Here is a 24,147-nt window from a genome sequence, read left to right on the forward strand (position 1 = left end):
AAGAGCAAGTAGCATCAAGCCTCACACTTCATCTAAGGAGCTGATAAAGTGGTTTCATGCAAGATGCTGTTAAATACCATTATCACCAATACACCTGGCTGCAAATCAAAAAACTGCTCTATGTTCTCCACTTCAGAACTGACTCAAGTCAGACCTCTTTCACCTATCCAACTCCAAATCAATAATTTACTAGAAAAACATCTGAAACTAGTATTTGCTTTTTAAAAAGCTTACACACACACATATTCTTCACATGGTTATAATTCTGTGAAACTTATAAATAAAATAATGCAACCATATATGGAAATTATGAATTAACACTGTTAGATTTAGAAACTCAACTTGATAAAATACCTCCAAATATGCTTTCAGATTACCAAAAAAAAATAGAAAATCATCCAAAAACTATTAAGCATTCTGATTTTACATATTAGACTCCCCAAATAACAATGACAAATTGCACTGTATCTGGGGATTCTGCTCCTAACTATGGAATTATAGGTAAGATACAGGTATTAGGTTAAATTCAAATTAAGTGCCTCTTAATTATTAAATTCTATTAAAGTCTTCAAACCTAAGATTTGATCCCATTAAGTAACTTCTAGTTCCCAAAGTCAGAATTTCCTTAATTATAATGAGCTCTAATAATTCTAATTAGAAGTAAATATATAAGAAAGAAGCAAGTAAAAGCTATGAGTGACAAGGAAAGAAACAAGTCCAGGGAATAATGATAAAGAAAGTGATCTCATCAAAGAAATTTTAAACCAACAGAAACTATCCTCCATATATTACCTGTAGGTATTTATGAAAAGAAATCATCTAGGAATGAAAATGCTTATATCCAGTCACAGCGAGCCTGTTGTAAGTTCTCCATACCTGCTGCTGCTGGAGCTCCTCGCCCATCAGTCACTGCTTTGGAAGAATGATTGCCAAGCCTCTGTATATCTTCCTTTTCCGCCCTGGAACATTCATTGTGGAGAGATGAATTGGGGGCTAGTGGCACTGCAACTTCTGAACCACGACTTAAGTCAAGAGGGAGACAGGGCCCCATCTTCTCAAGTGGTAAATGTACAACATCAGGCACTACATAAAATAAAGAATGTAACATAATATTAACATAGAGAAAATGGCCCCATTACTATCAATACGGATTAGTGGTATTTAAATATGCCTGGCACAAAGAAGGCACCTGATAATATTTGTAGAATAAAGTGCTTATAAATCCTAAAAGATGTAAGAAAGGAAAAGCAGAAATTTTTAACATTCTAATAATCTTTATATTTTAGTTTTTTCTTTATCTTCCTTTATGTTTGGTTCTATAGGAAATCAATATACTTTACCCTCTGGTACTGAAGACTCTTGCTGATTCTGAGAACTGATGGACAATACTTTTCCATCAGTGGCTGGAGAGGGAGAAGAAACCTTTTCTACAGAATCATCAGGCATGGGTAAGGTGGCTAACCGCTGAGATCTTCTTCTCCGCTCACTATGCTTGCAAGGTCTAGGGGGATTCACAGGCTGTGGAGGACCTAGAAAAAGATCTTCAATGTTCACGAAGCAGATACATACCAGTATCATCTTATAATATTTAAGGAGATAAATGGGAAAAATTATTCACATTCTGCCCTTTGGAGTTGTTACAAGATATCCACAAGGAATGGCATGTTCCAAAAGTAATCAAAGGCAAAAAGTGTGCCGTATTCACAAAATGAGTTAATCAAAAATTCTAAAATCTCAACTAAAGGAAAATAAAATGGAAACTAATTTCAAGTTGCTCCCCCCAGTGACAGACTATAGTCAATTCTCTAACTGCAGATCACTGTGTAAATTCCCATTTTTCCTTTGGGAAAGTAGTCTCTTTATAGCAAAAGCACGAGATATATACACGTATATATCTTTTATATGTATATATACTCTTTTGCTACATTCCAAATCTAGACAATCTAAGGGAAAAAAAAAAGGCAGGGGACAGAGGAGACAAAATTCTTAAGACACATTATATTCAGTGTTTTAATTTTCCTGATAAAGGAAAACTAACGTAAATAACTATCCCATCTTCATCCCCCCAAATGGATTTTTTATAAATATATGTCTGGGCCTGATTCATTAAAAAAAAAAATGAACACAAACAAATTATTCATTTTGAGCAAATAATGAGAATTTTTAAAAGAGCATGACACTATTCTTGCCCTTTTTTTTTTAACAACTTACATAGTCATTCAAATGTCTTTTAACAATATAATACAAATGTTTGGAAATCTCCCTTTTTTTTTTTATTTGAGATTTCTTCTTATTCTTACTTGGCATACAGAATGGTTTGAATAGGCAGAATTATGTAGGCCAATATACTCATGCTAATTTAGAAAAAAGAGTGGTATAAAGAAGTTGATATTTTGGATATTTAAGAAAAATTTGTAACAATCAAAATGAAAAAGATATTGTGATAATGGGAAAGAAATTAAGAATATAATTCAATTGCTATGATAGTATGGTCATAATACTAAGATATAAAGCAATTTCAAAATAAAGTGCTTCTAGTGACATTATTATATAAGTGCCATACTGGAATGAAGATTGCGAGGAAACACTTTAGTTTTTGTTCCCATCCTTTCTTCTGACTCATTTAAAGAACAAAGCAAAAACAAAGACAAAAAATAAATTTTGATCCCAAATTGAAAAATATGGCAAATTACTGGAAAAGAGGTTACTATGTTTAATCGATCAAAAGTTTTCTCAATGCCAACATCTTTGTTCTTAAGGCACAATGTGGAATAGATCATAAGGAAATGTATCATATTCATTTATTGATGATGTTATTAATTCATTTGTTGTTATAAAGAGCTAAAGAAAAGTGTCATTTACCCAGTAACTTTCCAAATAACTGCTTTTTACATCTCTAGCCTGAAATATGAAACTAATATGAGAAACTCTGGCTCTACATAAATTTTGTCTCGTATATAACCAAATCCATGTTGAAAGAAGACTTTTTCAGAAGACTAAGTTAATTCTTAAAAGATCAGTAGTACTGAAACAGCAAAATCTTTAAAAATATAGTCAAGGAGGCATTCTTCTCATTTCATTAAAAAGACCAAATTCAAGTCTGCACCGTTAACAAAAATAAATAAAATGTATTTCAGAAGATTATAGATAGGTGGGGATACTAACTAAACCTATCCATAGGAATAGTGTTATGAGTTAAGTAAAAATATCTACATGGGCCTTTCTTTATCTCTGTTTTTGGGGGAAGAGTAGGTTTGGTTTGTTTGTTTTTTGTAATGAATCAGGCCTCATTGAGCTTGGATTATTAGTTGAGGAGAGTGCAACTGCAGTGGAATTTGGGTTACTAAGATGTAAGGTTTCTCAACCAGCAGAACCAGTAGTACAGTCTCTGAACAATAAATCATAAGAAATGTCTACGATTTTTGCCCCTGAAATAGTTTGCAGCCTTTCCTATCATACGCATTTAAGTTTGAAATTTTCAAAACAACTTCATAAAAATACAATATAACTACAATCAAACTTTTTAATGTATCTTATAGGATAAGTAACTATTTTTTAAAAATCTGTGCTCACTAGTTTTATTTATCACTGAAGAAGAAAGCTGAGATACAAGCGTCAAATCCTCGACTTGTATTAATTCTGGGGAAAGTGGTGATTTAGGGGGTTTTATACACCCAGAAGAATCTCCAGATTCATGTTTGCATTTCTTGCTGCGAGCCTTCCCTGAAGACAAAGTTGAGGATAACAGTGCAGGTTTCTGAGTGTTGGCAGAACTGCTAATGTCAGCTTCATTTTTTTTCTGACTTTGAGGTTTAGGTGAAATCGCCTGAATGAATAATAAAAAATTGATATTTTTATTTTGGTTTCTTCATTTTTGTTCTTGTATTCTATTTTGATTGTTAAGCAACTTTAGTATCCAAAAACATTGTTAAGCAACATATAACATTTCTATTACAAATGAAAAACCAAAAAGAACCCCACAAATTATAAACTAAAAGTTGAATTGGCTGTCTTTAAAGGGATACTGTCGACTTTTCACCTTAAATTTTAACGTACTATCCGTAATACTCTCAGAGTATCAAACATTGTCTTATGGCATTAATAATCATTAGGTAAATAAGCAGCAGTATCACTTTTGGAGAATCAGAGAAATACATTCAAACTTTTGACTTTCAGATTTTTCCTATAAAATAATTCAATTTAAAAAGTTGAATGTGGACATTTCCCTTAAGTAGACAGTTTCCCTTTAAAGAAAGATCTCAACAGGAAAACAATGACCAAATTAACGAAACATTATCTTTAACTCATTTTAATGCTGAAAGCTAGAGTTTCATAAGCATAATGCATCATGAAATCAGAGCCACCAGCAATAGAGAGTTAAAAGACTAAAAAACAATACAAAACAAGCAACAACAACAACAAAAAAAAACCAAAGAGATAAAGTGTAAGTTAAAAACATTGGATTTTAAAACAAAATACGTCGCATTCTTAGATGAGAATTTTTACCTTCTTCCTGCCAACTGATACTTTTAAAAAAAAATTAGAACTGTGTCAGTTCTTTCATAAAGAATATTTTTATTCACTTGGCAGTAAAATTTTCTACATATGCAAAAATGTGTGAATGTGTTCACTGTTCAAAGATAACAGAAAATAGCCACATTGGATGGGTTTGTACCCTATTGTGAGGAATGCCTATATTCTCTATTTCTGATAACAGGTATCTGAGAACAAACAAATGATACACTTTAAAAAAATCCATTCCATGACAGGCCATTAAAAGGAGTAAAATTGCAAAGCTGTTAACTAATACCATGAGCAACATGCTTGTTCCCAAGAATGCTTTTGACTTCCATGTATTTTGGGAGGGCTGACCATCAAATTTGTAGTCTGCAGTTCTCTGGAATATGAAAGATTATTGCCTGGGGACCAAATTAATAATTCTGTTCCCATTAAAGTAAATGTCACTTAAATTTTGGTGGGAAAAAGTGTACATCTGGTTATGTAGGGCACTGCTGGATGCTTTACAGATGGCATGCTGGACATACCACAAGAAAGGCCTGCTGTCAAGGGTCCCACTCATTCCGTTATCATCATTTCTATTCTTGGATTTACTCATTATACATGTGTATAAGTGGTATTAGTCATTTCAAAAAGTACTCTATAAATGAGAAATATTCCTAAACTCATCATAAAAGGTGTTGCCAGAAAAGTAATTAGAGCCATTACTTGTAAATAAACAATTTTATTGTTCATCTTCACATATGTGAAAGACATCACTACAGCATCCATTACTCTTGAGTTACAAAGTTATAAAACAAGATTTTTAAACTTAAATTAATATCTTGATAAGATGCTTAACTTCTAAACAAGGACAGATTAACATTTTTTAAAACTTACTGAATTATTATGCATCTAATGCAAATTTTATCCCAAAGTAAATATAACATGACATTTCCCTAATACAATTAAATAATGTGTGATTAATAATCTGAGAATGGGGTTCAAGACCAAAGTTTGAATGTTGTAAAAATATAAATAAAATAAATCCATTAGCACAGTAAATTCTGGCTATAGGCCTGTTATCAACCTGTCATGAGTGACAATATTTTGACAATATTTTGACTCATTAGGACAATAGAAGTTGGTGACAATCAACACCTCCCTGTAGCACTATTGTTGATACCAAATGAGATGTAATTAAGAGCTGTATAACTCGGCTTTTTAACCCTGAAGCAGGGCTAACATGTAGAATAAAAAGTAACAGTTTAGTTATAAAACATTTTCACACTGAAATCAACCTGAATGACAAAAAATGAGGAACAGCATGATGTTCCTTAAAATCTAAAATAATTTACAAAGTTTTAATTATTGGTCTCTGTTACAAAACTGGCAAAGAGCTTTCAAAAAACTATTTTTAATTATGGAAATACAAACAGCCGAGTTATTCCATTTTCCTCTATTTCCTTTTTAACTCAATATCAAAATATCATTTTCTGTACTTCTCTCTGAAATGGGTGTTGTTCTCTACCTCACTTCCACATAAGTAATTTTCACAATCATATTCACCTCACAGGATTGTGCATAATGAAAGATTGACATTGTAATGAATTTTCCAGAAACATTTTATTACCCAAGTCCCTGATATATTGCATTCTGAAGATACCATAACAGTGGTGAAAGCACAAAATATTGTTATATCTGGGACGTTGAATATAGTAATACACAGTAAAAAAAAAGTCATTTAAAATTTGGCTTATATACTGACAATAACGGCAAAGACTTAACCGTTTGCTGATCACAAAAAATCAGAAGGTATGAGTCATTGACATATTAATCAATGGAAAAGGTGATTGATTTAATACAACATTAAAGGAGGCACCAAAACAATGCACTGTTATCAAACCAGGCCTAAAATAACACTGAAAAACTCAATACAATATCAATTAAATTTGGACTGTTCTTTAAAACGCATATAGAGAATAGCAAAAGGTACTCATTTTAAAGTATTCTTTATTAGGCTACTAATAAAGAAAATCAAAATAATACAAAAAGGATATATTAAAACTACATTAAGGCTCAGATTTTAAAACAGGAGAACCAAGGAAATCCATTTATGGCTATTACTGTGTTCTTATAGTCTTACAGTGCCTAAGAAGTTAAGCCCTTCGAGAATGTTAAAGCATGCACATTTCAGTATGTACAGGTATTGTGGGAAACCGAAGGTAGCCAAGGCAAAATCTAGCAAATGCAACCTTCACTTTTAAATCCCTCTATTAGGTGGTTAAAGACAGACCCTTAATAGTTTTTTAAACTCTCTTTTTTATTGTAGTTATTAAAATATACATCCTAGCAAAAATGTATGGCTCATTGATCAATTCATAAAACACATAGTCTAACAACACCAATTATTACAATATAAAAGAAACTTCTTACAAAAGAAGCTTTATTTGATGTCAAAAAACCCTGTTTTAACTCACAAATGAAAAGTATTTGTGTAAGGGTCTTTTTATAAGCTATTTAAAGGTGATCCAGCTGGAAGCATATACCCTGGGATGCCTGTCTCCAGACCTTCAAATTTTGGAGACAAAGGCTTTAGTGCCAGTCTATTGAAAACAAGCTCTAATGAAGTCTGTAGTTTATCTGTATAATACCTTGGAGAAGGCAGAGTTAAAAATGTATCATCAATTAATTAGTTTCCTATTCCCATATATAATCAAAAGGGCAATGTCAATTACGTGGATACTACAGCTCCGTGATCATTCCAGTGGGAACCTTGAAAAAAATCAAATGCTACCATTTCATACCTGCTCCAGCATTGGAGCTGTTTCATTGTAGTCTTCTTTTTTTTCAGCACCATCCACCCCAACAGCTTTGGATGCCAACAAACCTTGAGAAAAATTGTAGAGATGTCTTATTAGAAAAAATATTGTTTTCACCCTCATTAACTTCTCAAAAATTTTAGCAGTTGAGATTTCCTGTACTTTTTTAATACATAGGAAGTAAATCTTTCCAATGTTTACTTTTCAAAAATGCAAATATCTTTAATAGTAAGTAAGGCACTGAATCATAAGAGTTGATCGCGTAGGGGTGAAGAATTTTTAAATGACTCTGGAGATCCTTACACACACACACACACACACACACACACACACACTTATTTTGTACCAATCTTAAATTTCATGGCTTAAAAAATCCACATTAAGATTTCTTAGATGGCTAATACTCACAAAACAGACTAGAATATGAAATAACTTTATTGTATTATTAGCTAAAAATGTCCCAAATTTTTTATTTCACTGAGCTCCTTTAAGTTGATGTATTTATTATTTCTGCGCCCAGTTGTATCTTTTCTTCCAAGTTTCAAAACCACTGGAAAATTCATTTTCCATTAAGAGAAAAACAAGTGTAGATCCTTCATACAATATCTGAATTATAGCTTTATTCTACAAATGATGAAAGAAATTGTAAGTTCCAGTTTACTCCAATATAATATACCACTAATTCTCAATTTTAGAAGCCAGAATACTTTATTTACGACATATATATGTGTGTATGTGCAGATATACACACACAAAACATAACTCTAATTAATAAATTTTAGACATTTACTTGGTTAAAATTTCTTTGCTAAGTCTGTCAGCACGTTCAATGAGGCTGAGTTTATAAGCTCTCCATAAAAAGTTGTGTTTTTGTTTATGGCCACACTACTGATAAATGCTTACCAAAAATCATTTGGCCACTCAAAATCATTGGTTCAAAAGAAGACTTTCTAAAAACTGACAATATTAAATTTATTACAGCAATTATACCACCTTTATTTACTAAAGTTGTCTACAACATCATTTCACAGGAGGAAAAATTGCCCCAAATATTATATAACACAGAACTATCCACAGGGAACATGGGCCATGAGATAACCACCTACATAGCTTGTTTCTGTCTCATATGACATAAAATGTAGATTTAAATGGGAAAAATAATGGTGTAAACAATTTTACAAAAAAGTTTTTAAACTGTAACTTCAATCTAATTCTGAAAATATTTTTACATGACTAAAAAGGATTTACCATGGAATATTTCTTTAACAATTAAAACTGTATTCACTAGGTTTTTCTTCTCAAGCTAATCAATGAATGATTGAAATTAAAGAATAAGAATTAGGGAACCAAGTTTTGTCAAAGAACTTAGCAGAGGTTCTATTTCTAAGGACTATTTAAACAGAACAAATATTTGCTAGTTATCATATCAAATAATTATATCTTTTATTTCCTTTAGTATAGATGGTAGAGAGAGCTTTTAATACTCATGAATAAATGGGATGAATCATAACTATAAAGTTAAAAGTAAACCAAACAATTCAGCTTTAACCTGTGAATTTACATTAGACAGTACAGGCCCAATTAAGTCCAAACCCTTCCCATGTGTTGGTTTGGGAAGGAAAAATAAAGCCCTATAATGTGCTCTTAGAATGTAACAGGATATTTAAGAAAACTACTTAAAATAGACTAAAAGAATACTTGGCATGTAGAGAATTCAAAAGCCCAAGTATGAACAATAAAATTTTGTAATACTTTATATACATAATAACTTATTATTACTAAATACAAACAACAAAAGAGGATAAATAATAAAACATATGCTTAAAGAGAGGAGTCTTATATCTGCTTTAAGAGGCAGTCCAGAACCTGTTACCTTGACCTGCTAATATTCTAGGAAGAAATGTAGTATCAATAGAAAATGAGAGTTAACTGAAGGGAAATATATACAAGTGAGATTAATTTCAATAATTAGCAATACTTATTATCAGTATATATTCCTACAGAAGAATATCCCAAATGAATGCAGTTTCATGGTATTAATCATTAAATAGAAACAGAATTCATTTCTATTTAATAAAATAGATGAGTTTCACCCATAAAGTCACAACTTCACAACACTATAATCGGTGATAAAACACATGTGTGGGTCTCAGCGTACCAACAGGAATAAATAGAATACATCAGTGGTCCCTGGAATGCCAAGGGGAGTACAAGCAAGAGCAAAGTGGTTACACTTTTGATCTACTTTTCATCCAGGGATTTCAAAACATCTTTTTGTTCTCATCAAAGATATCTGGATGGATATTATTGTAAGATATTACTGGTCAATTCAAACCCTGGGTTTTTAAAAATTATTTCAAAACTTATTATGCTGCACAAAGATATCTAAACAGGCAGAGCTTTCAGAAACTCCTATGAATGATTAGGAACTGTACAAACTGCTGTTGTTTCCTCTTATATCCCTTGACAATTTCTATATTTAAATAGACTCAAATTCAGTTTGCTTGAAATTTTGTTCCCAACAGGTCTAGATTCCCAATTTTCTGTGTAAAATTGTCTATTTTAAATCAATATGCATATAGCATATAATATCGATACATGGCAGAATGAAAAAAAAGATCCTGAAAGAATGAAAAAAAGTATGTTATATGTAATATATATATAACAATGTAACAATGTAACATATATAATATGCTATGAAATATATGATATATACAATATATAATGTATATATTTATATATTGTGACTGTAGCTTAAAGATCTCAAAACTTCTTAGGAAATTTTGATAAAAGCGATTCTTATATCATTCTCTATACAGAAATCAGGTTTAGATAAACTGTAGGGTATGTATGTGGGGAAAGAGAATAAAAAGAGTGCATAAATACAGAATTAAATGTATCCACCTATTTTTAGCTAGACCTACCTAAAATAGTAAAATGAAATGGAGTGTGGGAAAGATCAAGAAATCATGATCCTAATTCCACTTCCCCTTAGTATTAAAGGGAAAAAAGGAAACACATAGATAAGATTGATAAGTTTAAAATATACCATTATTCCAAAACAAAATAGCTGTCTATTAGTTCTCATTTCTATTTATGGACCACAAATGAAATTTATTGTACAGAGGCCAGCCTAAGTTTTCAAGCATTGAAGACAATCTTACAATACCTATTGTCTTTTTGCAGGATAACAGTTATAACATGAAATCAAAAACAGATGAAAAGAGATGAATGACCAAAAGGAACATCATACACTTAAATCTTCTGAGTAAATAAAGGGAAAAGATCATAATGGCTTTACATTCTTAAGATCTTATGCTGTACTGTGGTTGCTGCCAAACAGTCACACTTGAGATTCCCAAGGAAAAGTGAAGAGAAAAATCCCTCCACAAAAAGGCACAGGGCATTTCTAAGCAACCAGGATCATAACTTGAAGCACATGGTAAAATATTTCTTTTTCTCCCCAACTACTGTGTTCCCAAGACCGTGCAGAGATAATGTAGCTGTTTTCTTTTTTATTTCTTTAAAATGTTGAGCTTGATCCTCCCAGTAAGGCCTATAGAAGAGGCATATGTAAAAGTATATTGACTGAAACTTAAAGCAGGTTATCCAGACTGAAGGAAACAAACAAGGCTGGTAAGTGGCAGTCGAATCCTGTCAGCACCACTTCTGTCTTCCTCCATCTCCACTCCTCCCGTAGAGCTGTTTCAATCTTTGTATCCAGGGAGTTAGAAGTACTATCCCACTTCTGCCCTGCATGAGCACTGGGGTTCAAATTTCAAGACAAAACTGAAATCTCAAGTTGCCATCAGAACAATAACTTAGAAAATATTTTTGCTTTCTCCCAGGCTAACAGTTTCTAAAGAAAGGGTTTAATGGGTGAAATGATTTGAAATATTCCTGTCCTGGGAGACAATAAGCCCTATATCAGAGAAAGGCATGAAAATAATATAAACAAGTAGCAAGAGACAAAATATCCTCACCTGTTAAAACCAATTATAACCATGTAGATGAACACAATAATTCAAGAGTGGTTATAAGGAACCCTCACTTTTGAAGTCAACTTTCGGTAGGCTTCTTCTCTTGAGAAAATGTTCAAAATGTGTAATTTATTTTTACTTCTAGGTTTGACAATAAAATTAAGCTTCTTCAAAATATTTAAATAAATGCCAACAAAGATTTATATAACTTTATTAGGCCAAAGGCACTAAAACCATTTTGTCTTAAAAAACAGAATATATGACTATATCATTAAAATAACTAAACTCACCTTTAACATGTACTAAAAAAAAAAAAAAAACGTGTGCACTAGTGTTTTAAAGATTACAAATATTATTTTGAACAGGCCTTGGAAGAGACAGGGCCTAGTATGATTGGCCCCTACTCTAATACTTCAATTTCCTCTTTTATGAACACAAACAGGCTAGGATTATCAGTGTTTTCGATCATTTTAGCACCATAGGTTGATAAAAGCCAATAATCTGCTTTTTACAGTAACTATACCTACTACCAAAGTGATTTAAAAACTAGGAGATTTTATAGCATTTGAACTTATCAATATCCTCACAACACCCCTGTGAGGTAGGTAGAAAATATTTGCTATTTTTCCACATTAGAAAAAACCAACAATATTGAAAGACATTTACTTTGAAGGATCAAAAGTAACTGCCTTTCTTACTCACCAGTTCTTTACAATGAACCAAAAGATGCATTTTACTTTATTAAAAATAAACTACTCTAAAAAGAAACCCTCCATCCCCCCAAAAAAAGAATCATTGTAGTTTACCAGTAATCTTGTTAAGTCGTGCTCTCTTTGCCTGAAATGAGTTGCCTTGGTTATTTTTCCTCTTGTTTGATAATGTGCTCTCTGGCTGTGGAAAGATCATCTTTGGAACGTTCTCTACATGAAGTCCTACTTTTAACAGAACACATATGTGAGAATTTATCTAAAATCCAAAATTCAAACACATAATTTTTTTAAATAGCTAAATGGTAAAAATGCTTTGCATATTATATTTTTAATCTAGTGTTTCCTTAGAACTTTAACACAACCCCCCCTCATTGATATATTATAAATAAAAGACTAAGTAGTTTTTTTTTTTTTGGTTTTGTTTTTTAGGAAAACTGGGAAGAGTGTTTTTTCCATACAACACACTGAAATATATGCAAAAAAAATTTAAAAAGGAAAAAAAAACACAAAATAACTCAAAAACCTACTACACCAAGATGTTACAAATCAAAATTTCAACTCACTTCTATTCTAGACTATTAATACCATTTAATATCAGATAGTGATATTAGAACTTTACATTTTAGATCTGTCCATATGCTGCTTAGAAAGTTTGCCAAACTATTTTGCTAAGGGAAAAAAGCCTAATAATTTAATACGTTGAAAATTATAGGTAGTCAAGGAATTGAAATTATTCACTATAAGAGTTTACCAGTGTCATTGGGAAGAAAAATAAGAATGCATTTTGTACCAAATGTTTCACTAGATGTAGGCAGATCTTCTTTCTTCTCAACCTCTGGTGTGGCTATACGAGTTGAAGTTTCCTCCTTCTTTGAAGGGACTTTAAACCACTTTCTTTCTTCTTTCTCTTTTTCTTTGTTGCTGTTAGCACTGGTTCGGGGTTTACTCCCTGTTTTATTTTTGGCTGCAGCTGCAGCAGCTGCTTTGACTAAAGCTATCCAATCCTCCAAAGGAAAAGCACAAAACATGAAGTATTAAAAATCAATCAAAATGTAATACTCTAATGAATAAAAACATGTATCACACTTTCAAAGGTACTTTCACACTAGAGAAATTGAGCTAACTGCATTTATGCTATAGATCATCATCATGGAAGATTATCAAAATTAATAATCTAATGGGTTAATTAGATTACACAGCCTTCTTAAAAACAAGAGAATATTGGATAAGTGTTCCTTTGGTATATTTCATGGGAATAAAACCTAACATACAAAGCCTATGGCAATTAATGGATACTTCATAGCATTCTATTTTTAGTATTTTAGGGTTAAAATGCTAAATTTCATTTCTTTTTCATAATACAACGTATCATTTAAAAAATGCTTATATTACAATCCTGAAAAAATGAAAAAAAAATGCATTCCCACTGCTGAAATTACTATTCCTTATTAGGAAGAGTATACCATTCATATCAGTCAATTTCATGGAAATCAATATATGATCTCATTACTTCCTAAAGTTTAGAATCAATTTAGCACAACATTAAAATTACTGATGATGGGAAAAAAAGAGCCATATGACTTAAACAATGTAAAGTGTACATTGTCAGTCTCCAGATTAGTTACTCTTCCTTTTTTTATTTTCTGGGTGTGGTAGTTACCATTCTACTAAGGTACAATTGTTTTGTTTTGTTTTGTTTTTCCTTAACCAGGAATTGAAACCAGAGTTCTTTTACCACTGAGCCACATCCCCAGACCTTTTTTTTTATATTTTACTTAGAGAGTCTCGATGACTTGCTTAGGGCCTCAATAAACTGCTGAGGCTGGCTTTGAACTTGTGATCCTCCTGTCTCACCCTCCCAAACCACTGGGATTACAGGCCTGCCACACCGCACCTGGCTCAAAAACTTATTTTATCATTCTTAATTTTCTGTTGATAAACAGACTTTACTTTCATTTTTAACTAAATTTCTTAAAATTATGTAGAAATAAATATGGAAATGTAAGGTAGTGCTAATATTTTAATTTTCACAGAGACTTTTTTAAAAAACAAATATCTATGTCTGTGAAGTGCATCTTGCACTGAGGCCACTCAGCTCTCTCAGATAGACCAATTCAGATTCATCAAAAAATGCATAATATATTAAATTCCTAATTCAAGTAATGGAAAAACACATTCTTAAGCAACACAAATTATTGGCTTTTCAGTCTTCAAAATATATGAAGATAAACAAGCCATTAAAAACACCAAACAAAACCTATCCATCCCTTTCCCCTGTGATGGAAATTAACTGAAAGCATTATGTGATTGCACCTAACATATGAAGGCCCTGCTATATAAGGTACGTACCTAAGTTTTCAAGATAAGAATAGGGGATTTAAAAAAAAAAAAAAAAAAAAAGACAGGTCCTGGCCAAAAAATTCACAGGCAAATAAAATTAACCATATAAGAATGTAATAGAGAATACAATAAATAAATAAACAAAATTTACAGTGTAAATTTTACATAAGCACACCTTTGGCAACAGAAGAGAGCAAGTTCTTGCCCTGTTCTAAGACTCCATCCTAAAATATGTTTGTTTCAATAATTGGTATTAACATTCCACTAAAAATCATGTAGTGGACAAAAAAAAAAAAAGAAAAGAAAAAAAGAAAGAAAGAAAAGGGAGCCAAGAGAAGGTATTCTACTTTGGCAGTGAACACGTCTACAATACCTTCTTTCCCTGAGAGAACAATGTCTACAGATACAGTGTAAGAAGGACAACAGCAAACACTTCATCTATCATAATATTAAAAGCTCTTTAAGGAATTACAGCTAGCCTTAATCAACTTGTTCAAAGTTAGAAACGACAGCATTAAAGCTTTTATTCAGGCCGAATAATATTAATTAATTTGGACATTTATATGAGTATTATTGTTAATAATTTCTTATTTTAAAAAGGTTCTATAGAAAGGTTATGGAAGATCATTTTCACAGTGTATTTATTTTAATGCTAGTTTAGTAAAAGAAATATTATTTCATATCTCTATAACCCTTTATAGAGATATAAAGTACTCAAAATTGGGAAGGTAAAGTTGGAGTCAGAATTGTCTTAGCCTTGATTTCTGCCCATTTCCTAGATGAAAATAAGTCAAAAACTTGTTGGGGATGGGGATGGAGGGGTGGGAAAACCCAGAAAAGGAGGACAGTTTAAATAATTCTACAGCTATCTTTAATCTGCTTATAAAAAAGAAGTATGAAAAGTGAAAAATAAAATATCCTGCTACCCATATATTTTCAGTAATTTTAAACTTTGCCATTGATTTTAATGTTACCATACATCATGGTGTCAAATACTTATAAAAATAAACATCCAATAAATTTAATTTTTACAATCTGTAATTTTACCCCAAGATCAAACTGGCTCAATACTCAATTGAGGCAATTGAGTATTAGTGACATTAGTGACATTTCATGCCATATGAATAACCAGAGTAACAAATAATGTTTTAAGCATATGTATATACATAATGAGACTTTTATTTAATTAAACAGATATATACTAAAATATTTTGCCATTATTTTAATCAACCTATGCAGTAACCACAAAAATCACACCACTGAAAGCTTAAAAGAACATTTTATTTATATGACACACAGGAGGACACAGCACAATTTCCTGATAAAAAGCATTTTCATTTTAAGTTGCATTTACATATTAATAAATATGTAATTCTACTAGCTTATCATTTCACAAGTAAATTTTTGAAAACCAGGTGATGTAAAAAAAATCACACTTCTCAGAAGATTTCTTCAAAAATATATTTTTTAAATTTGGTGGCATACATTTCTAGACTATTAAATGTTCACATTTAGCTGAAACTGACCAGGTCACTAAAACACATTTCGAGATGGCACTTTTTGCTGCAAGGTGGGAACAAATACGTTGCAAATTTCCACATTAGACATTTTATAGATCACTTTCAAGTTTTTAAAATTAATTGTAGGTCCAGGTGCTGAACATCCCAAATAACAGCAGAACATAAAAGAAAATACTTTGTTTCTAATGGCACCTTTTCTTTCCAGTATCTTAGAAAATATAATCAACAAATGGAATCACAGTTTTAACTCCATCCCAGATTTCCCTTCAAATGCTTACCATTCATTCTTGCTTTGAGCAGTGACAGACCATATAATACACTGCTGCCATCATATGACTCAGAGAGCCCTACCTGAAACAGCCTACAGAGTGTCAGGTAAGCGCCTTTTAAAGGAAAATGAATGACTATGATTTGTAGAAGGAAAGAAGAAGATAAGAAACTCATGTAAAATTTTGTATTAAAAAATAACTTTCTAAATGATACTATACACCAGATAAAAGAAAACAAAATTAAAATAAAGGCACTTACCTCACTTCCCATAGACTGGTTACACGATCCAGCTGGGTCGATAGGACAACACCAGCTTAGTGGGTGCTGGGATTTCACCTGGAACAGAAACTAGTGACCTATAACTTTAGCAGGTCTAAAACCAAAGAAGCAAAAATCAAGTGTATAATTTATTTTACATTCTAAGCTTCTTTTATTTTTTTTATTTTTATTTTTATTTTTTGCTGCTATTTGGGGCTATCAGCACATAACCCTACAATTATTTCACTTTTAAAATATACTTGAATATTTTGATTAGTCACCATTCGAGAAGACCATCCCTTTGAGTAGCTAGGAATACTGAACACTCTTACCTGCCCCTTAGCATCCTCAGGCATGGCTTTAATGTGCATTCTTTTTAAACAACGAATTACACCATCATAAAACTGAACTGTGAATGTTCCTGAAATAGGAGCAATTTGGAATCATTAGAAAATATCAAGCAAACTTATAGCAAGACTTGGAAGCTAACAAGCAGCAACCTGACAAAAATAAATGATCTGTGATAACACTACTGCAAACAAAAACTCATCTAAGGATTCCAACAAGTTTACTAAGTTTACTTTCTCTAGCCTTTTAAAAACAACTATGAACTCATATTATCCTTTAAAAAAAAATTAAGTCTTGTTAAGTTAGTTGCCTATAATTCTGATTCTTACTGCAGAATTTTAAAATTTATTTGTAATAATTTAAATATGCTTGAACTTCTGATTAAAATAAAATTGTTATTTACAAAAAAGCACAGAATTTCCATAGGAATGAGAATTTGTTCTCTTGGAAATTTTCTTTCAAAATTATTAAGATTCTGACATAGGAAAAGATCATATTTTCCCAAAAAAAGAGCATCCCCGTGGCAACAGTATCAAACTAGCAAAAAAGATTTATATATTTACAGACTTTTAAGCCAGAAAATCATTTTTCAAATCATCTAGATGACCGTTGCATTATGCAGATCAAGACCCTGAATTCCAAGAAGATGGAATGCTGCACCAGCTGCTGGTTGGCTAAGCAGCAACATAGCTAAACATCCCCATTTTGTCTCACCATTCATATCTTTCCTACTAACTCATTCTATATTAGGATTCAAGATTCTGCTGCAAATTCACTTGCATAAAGACTCATAAATATCATTAGCTTTTGGTTATAGACCGCACACTTTGAAGTCTATAGAAGTTAGAACTACTAGAAACATATTACATGGATTTTATACTTATGGAAATCCAAAAAAGTTTTTTTCTAGAATTTTCTAGATAAATGTTTTTTTCTATAATTTCCCAAATGAGAGCAGGGTGTCAAGATACTTGGTCTTTACCAAAGAAGTATAAACAAGAAAGGTGATAATAATTATTAATGGCTTTGGAGTTGATACCAAACCCAATAGCATATATGTGCAAATATTTTTATTTTTTGATAATCTCAATAACACCATTTGATTTTATATCTTTCTACAATTAATATAATGCAAAATATTACAAAGATCCAAACTCAAGTTATGAAAATAACTGACTAGATGATGAGCACAGATATAAAGAGAACATAAAATGTTTTAGAATGTCAAATTGCAGGTGTACCTGACAACTGTCTCTCCTGCAATTCTCCCCCCTCTTCCTTTCTCAACATGGCATTCCAGAGGAGCCCAGGCTGCTGGCGAGGCCCTCTAGCTGGTGCTCATACCTTTTTCTCCACTCTGATGTTTTCATCTTCCTTCATCCTATCTCCAACCCATTCTTCAAGGTTCATCCCCAAGATGAAAAACCTCCTTGACTTCTCTTGTCATACTGATTGGCCCCTACTCTTGGATTCTATAAGCTGTATCTCAAATACCTAAATGTGCATATTTACTAGTTTGTTTTTGCTTTTACACGGAATTGAAGATTTCTGGTGCCTGCTGCACTTTTTTTTTTTTTTTTTTTTTTTTGAGGAGTGGGGAGAGGCAAGTTCATCCACCCTGCAGGATGTATAGAAATCTTCTAGTGGAGATTTTTATAAAACAAATAATGGTTGCCAATATTTCACTGAAGATTTATTGGAACTAAAATGGCAGCAAACACAATACCTACCAGTATTATCACTCTTCCACTAACATAAGTTTAATTTTCTTTATTACACGCCTATGGATAAATGAGATAGGATAAAGAATAAAGGTGTCTTGCTGTGAGTGTGATGTGTTTACACGTGTATATGCACAATTGCATATGCATTCAGTTATTAGAATTTGAACCATGAAAGAAAATCCCAAGATTTTTCACACTTAAAGGAACATTAGAGGGCATTTTTAATTTGACTTTGTTTTGTTTTGAGTGGAACCTTTTACCTAAAAGAACAGGTTTGTTACTTTTTGCCCCCCTTCTTCCTTCCAAAAACTGTTACTGACTCCCTACTCTGTACTAGATTCTGGACTGGACACAGAGGATCACTGTGAACATCCTGGGGCCTGTAAGCTTCATGACACAGCTGTATAAAGGGTAAGTGCATGAGGAGATACAGACCTTGATGGAAAAGAAAATATAATCTGCAATACCAGTGATAGCTGTCTCTCCACTCTTCCTGCAGTAGGGTAACCCTGTTCATAAAACTACAGGTGCGGCCATGGTTTCAATCCATGAAAACAATAAACAGGGTTAAGATGTTTGCAAAGTTGCATCATGTTTTTGAGTTAGACTACTGACTTTTTTTCATATATAACATTACTTAATTCATTACTTTTTAAATGTTTTCTTCTTCTATCTTTGATGGTTACTTTAAACCCTCAGCTTACATTTATTCCATGGCTCTATCACCCACAAATAAAATTCAAAATTCTTCAGCAATATCATAAGATACCTTATATACTGACCCTTGTTTCTCTCTTGCCAACCACTTTCCTCACTTCCACCAATAAAGGAATTCTTTATCCAAACCACTTGGAGCTCCTCAAGATAGCAAGTCTCTCTCACTTCTTCTCCATGTATTATCTTCTGCCAAAAAAGCCTTTAATCCCTTCTTCAGCTACCTTATGTGTCTTTCAGTTTAAAGCGGTGTTCCTTACTTAAATCAAAGATCCTTCTTGACAAGAAATTGTTGCTCAATGTTTCTTTAGTAAAAAATTAATAAGTTGACAAATTTAAGAAACTATAATAGAAAATTAATTTTACCTGACTTGAAACGTATTTTTTAAAGTATTTCAAAACTGTCTTAATTGAGATTTTTGTAGAGAACTTTTAAAAATAAAATATTTAAGCATATTTTCAATGATAATTTAAGCACTGATTCTCATGCTTCTAGATTAATCAAGCTACAAATTATATATTTTAAGTTCAATATCTGTCTACAAAGTTTCCCAATCTCATGCCACACTATGACACTGATTGCTGTTCATTTCTGTTAGTTGGTTCTTCACCATGCTGGGGAATGAACCCAGGGCTTGGCACATCCTAGCAATCACTGCACCATTGAATTATACTCCCAGCCCAGATGTTTGTTTGTTTTGTTCATTTCGACATACTCTCGCCATGTTGCCCAGGCTGGCCCCATTTATCCTGGGCTCAAGTGATCCTCCTGCCTCAGTCTCCCACAGAGGCAGGACTACAGGTATGTAGCACATGCTGGACTAATTTCTGTGTTATTTTCAACATTTTTGATTACTTCAGTAACTTTTGCTCAGTATGGCATAGTCTAAAAAATTTCCACACAAGACTGTTAGGAAAATAAACGTCAATTATATAGAGTAACTAAAGAAAGGGTACAGGAGAAATGTATAATAAAGAAAATCCTCACATTCAATACCTTTTCTTCCAAAATTATTGTACTTATTTCATTCACAAGTTGAACTGATTTGAATTTCCCTTTATTTTAAATTTTTCCTTACCCAGTCACATACAGGAAACAGAATAAATACATACAATATAGATCTAAAAACTGAAAGTTGAAAATTTTTAACTTTATTTGGTATTCATGTGCCACCTTATTTTATACAATATATGACAGATTAGCTCCCAAAATAGAACACTAGCAGACAATTAATTCAGTAAAATACAAAACAAAGTAAAGTAAAAGCTACATATAACAACTACATACATTAATGAAATTTAAAAATACAGTGAAATTTTACTATCAATCCCATTTTAATTCTCAGACCATTTCAACTACATACCTTCTTTGTTAATTGCTTCAATCTTGGCAGGGTAATAGCGACAGTCTGTCCAACGAGCCAGAACTTCTTCTCCAGCTTTAAAATCCTATTTTAAACAACTTGTAATATCAATTCCATGTATAATAAATAAGCATTTCCTTAACAAAAACAGACTTTTGTCGAATTTAACAGAATACTTTTAAAATATATCATTACATATTTAGCAAAACTGGCAAACAAAAAATGCCTGCTACTTACAAAGAAATCTTCCTCTTCTTTTAGCCCTTCTTTTCTTAGTGCAGGTCTTTCAAGGGGTCGCAATCTATTGCTATCCCAGTAAATCCATTCGTCATAACGATGACTCCAGCGCTCAAAATGGACTAACATCTTGCCCTCTTCATAGTCGATTTTTTCAATTCGTGATGGGTACCTCAAAAACAAAAAAGTTTCAAATCAAGAGAAAATCCTTACATTTGTTTATACAAGGTATTAAACAGAAAGATGCCACTTAACTACTGTTTACCATTAAAACTATGAGCAAAACAATATGTTCATATTTTAAACTATCAAATCCACAGTTAGTATTATAGTTACTGTCTTTTATAAATGAATGCTCTCAAGAACTAAAGAAATAAACCCTTCAATACACTCCAAATAAAAATTAAAATTACCCTACTGTTCTGGGAAGCAATGTCAATGCATCAAGAGATTTAAACATAATCTTCCTTTTTTGACCCAATAATTCTTATTCTGAAAGCATATTACACAAAGCATTATTTTGTAATAACAAAGAAAATAGAAACCATCTAAAAATATGGCTGAAAAAACTGAAGCCTGTCTACAGTTCCATGAACTATGGAATATTTACTAAAGGAAATAGTCCTTAAATAGGATGCTTACAAGTAATTTAAAAAACAGAAAAAATGTAAAAACTAAGCTCTAATTATAAATATGTAAACTGTGTTTAGAAAAAATACAAATATACCAACATGTACATCTGTCCCTATATGGCCTAAGTGCACTTTTCTTTTTATTTTTTTATACTTTCTAGTATTTTATAATGAATAGCTACAATGGTTAGGAAAATCTAATAAAACCTTAAATTTAAAAATATAAAAATAATATATCACTGTTCTGCCTTCACATGTGAAGATTTTTCTATTCCAAAACAGAAATTAGTTCACTTGGTATTTTTTACAAGGAAAATTGCCTCATCATTTCTAATGTACTGAAATGAATGTTCAAAGATGACTCAACATTTTGTAAAAGTATGATTTAATACATTAAGAACTCAATAGCACATGGGTGATGATTCAACCATAATAGTTTATCTCATATGTTTGCTAGATTTTGATAAATGTAGAGTCTTTGTTTTCCCTATTGAAAATTGGCTTTAAAATCACAAAGACCTTACATAACTTTGAAATTACCACTTGTTTTATAGATCAATCATGTCATTCAAGATCTTTTATGAATCTTTCTCTGAAATACAGAGAGAGATACACCTTGTTACGTATACCTTCTATGTACTTTCTTACTTCTTGTCTCATGATACTGAGCTACTTGCAATTTGCTTGAAGGTACCATGCTCCATCCTGTGCTTTTGTGCACTGTGTTCTTTTCTATCTGGCCTTCCCTTCCTCAGTATCCTGTCAAGACTTGTTTTAATGTGCAGCCAATGTTGTGAAGACCTCCCTACCCGTGTTGCTCTCATAACACTCATCATGTGATTATCATCTCTGTACAGGTTCTCAAACTGGGTGCTATAAAGCATTTACATCCCTTGAGACACTGAGATCTGTGACACTGAATAAAGATCCTGAAGTCAAATAAGGTACGAATATACTGGATTTAAAAGTTAAACTACCTTCTTTACTGAAAGACTTCTTGGTGCTACCAAAAAGACGGAGATGGAGATAAAACATTCATTTTACCAAACTTAGGTACTACTGAATATTAATATTTTTCAAGAGAGTATATAGCCAAGGAATATGATTCCAGAATGCTCCTCAGTCTGTACTCCCAGAACCTGGCACAGTGATAGGACATACAACAGGCACTCAGGGAGTATTCAGCATGAAGAAGTGATGTTACAGAAAGACAATTTGCATGTTTTTCACAACTATGAAGGCTGCTGACTCAATTATAATCTTGGAGTACTTTGTTATAGAAAAGTATAACAAACACAAAGAAATCCAGATAAACATACTGCTGAGGAGGACAAGCCCACCCTGCACAAAGAGCCAAGGTTATGATGCTCGTATTTTCCAGTGTTGCTCTGGTTTTCTGTTTTTGCTACTCTGGTTTTTAAAATATAAAAATTATCAAAAGCATCAAAGGAAGCCTAGAACAAGGTTGGCTAACCTTTATTTTCAACATTTGCCAGCCACTGAAGTCCTATGAAGAGATTTTCTATCAATTACAAAAATTGATAAATTTCTCTCAAAAATGTAAGATTTCACATGCTTACTTTATCACTATCTTTTAATTTCTGAATAGTAAGGGACTTATTGTGTAGTTCTCTTGGAATTCTAAATGGATGCAGCTATACATATTTAAAACATTTCTCAAAGTGAGGAGAATCCACAGTAATAGATTTAAATAATCTCTATTTTTATAAAATGATTCAATTCGCTAAAATATCAGAATATAAACGACTTTAAATAATGAAAATCTAAACTGCATTCTTAAGTAACTTATGGTTACTTAAATATTTCCAATTCTGCTGGCTGAGAGGATGCCTTATGCAACAACCAGTCTACAAACTGAATTCTAGGAGCCTCTTTAGAAGTCACAGCATGTCACACTCTGTAATAATCTACAAACTGCTGTGTATACTTGAGAAAAGGCCAAAAGTTAAATAAGTAATATGATACCTAGGATTGATATAATTTAAACTTTTATAAGATCTACTAATGAAATTTTGAATCTTAAATAAAGGTATCAGAAATATTACCATTATCAAGAATGTCCAAATTTCTGTTCATTCATGCAACATATACTTGAACAGCTAATAAGACTAAGGCACTTGCTAGGCACTGTTGGTAGATACAAAAAGAAACATAATTAACTTCTACCATCAAGAAGCTTATTATCTTTAGAGTCAGATGAGAGAAAAAAAAATGAAGCATTTATTGTCATGTGCATGTCAAGGCTCTACAATTTTTACTTACTGCATGTCAACTGTTCTTTATATGCATTTCTCATTTGATCTTGGTAACCAACCATGGAATAGATAACATAGTCCCAATTTAACACATGAAGACTGGTCCAAGATTACATGATACTGCATTGTTCAAAGGCAAGACTGACTGGCACAAGTCTATGTCCCATGCCAGTAGGAGAAATGAGAAAAGGCCTATCTCTCAGTGATGATATTACACACAGTAGAAATAGTAAGTGCATACAAAAGGTTTTCTAAGATTCTTTAATAATTCAAAGAAATCAGGGAGTCCATTGAAGGTTCTTGGGAGACATTATCCATGTTGAACCTCGTAGGGGACTTTGAGATTTGAGACTTAAATACAATACAATGTGAAGAGTATAGCATAATTCATTTACTCATGTTCATTTAATTTAAATCATTTATGTAACTCTGGGTCACAGTAGCCAATGTGGATT

General features: G+C 32.1%; 1 protein-coding gene across 14 annotated transcripts in view; it reads right to left on the bottom strand.

Annotated features, from left to right (window-relative positions):
* Phf20l1 (PHD finger protein 20 like 1) overlaps positions 1-24,147 on the bottom strand; it is a 71,397-nt gene that overhangs the window by 33,478 nt on the left and 13,772 nt on the right. For 4 of the 14 annotated variants that reach the window (XM_058580876.1, XM_058580875.1, XM_058580877.1 and 1 more), the window contains exons 3-12: positions 20,785-20,956; positions 20,548-20,632; positions 16,730-16,818; positions 16,398-16,487; positions 12,800-13,013; positions 12,106-12,234; positions 7,305-7,387; positions 3,574-3,826; positions 1,341-1,529; positions 877-1,083 (exon numbers count right to left, since the gene is read on the bottom strand). In XM_058580876.1, the coding sequence (XP_058436859.1) occupies positions 877-1,083; positions 1,341-1,529; positions 3,574-3,826; positions 7,305-7,387; positions 12,106-12,234; positions 12,800-13,013; positions 16,398-16,487; positions 16,730-16,818; positions 20,548-20,632; positions 20,785-20,956 (1,511 nt within the window). Of the gene's footprint in view, positions 1-876; positions 1,084-1,340; positions 1,530-3,573; positions 3,827-7,304; positions 7,388-12,105; positions 12,235-12,799; positions 13,014-16,397; positions 16,488-16,729; positions 16,819-20,547; positions 20,633-20,784; positions 20,957-23,482; positions 23,565-24,147 lie in introns of all 14 variants that reach the window. The other 10 variants (XM_058580886.1, XM_058580885.1, XM_058580878.1 and 7 more) reach the window with 6 other exon arrangements.

This window comes from Marmota monax, unplaced genomic scaffold, assembly GCF_021218885.2.
Source record: "Marmota monax isolate L192 unplaced genomic scaffold, Marmota_monax_Labrador192_F-V1.1 WCK01_AAM20220418_F8-fsc00073, whole genome shotgun sequence".
In the NCBI taxonomy this organism is placed as follows: domain Eukaryota; kingdom Metazoa; phylum Chordata; class Mammalia; order Rodentia; family Sciuridae; genus Marmota; species Marmota monax.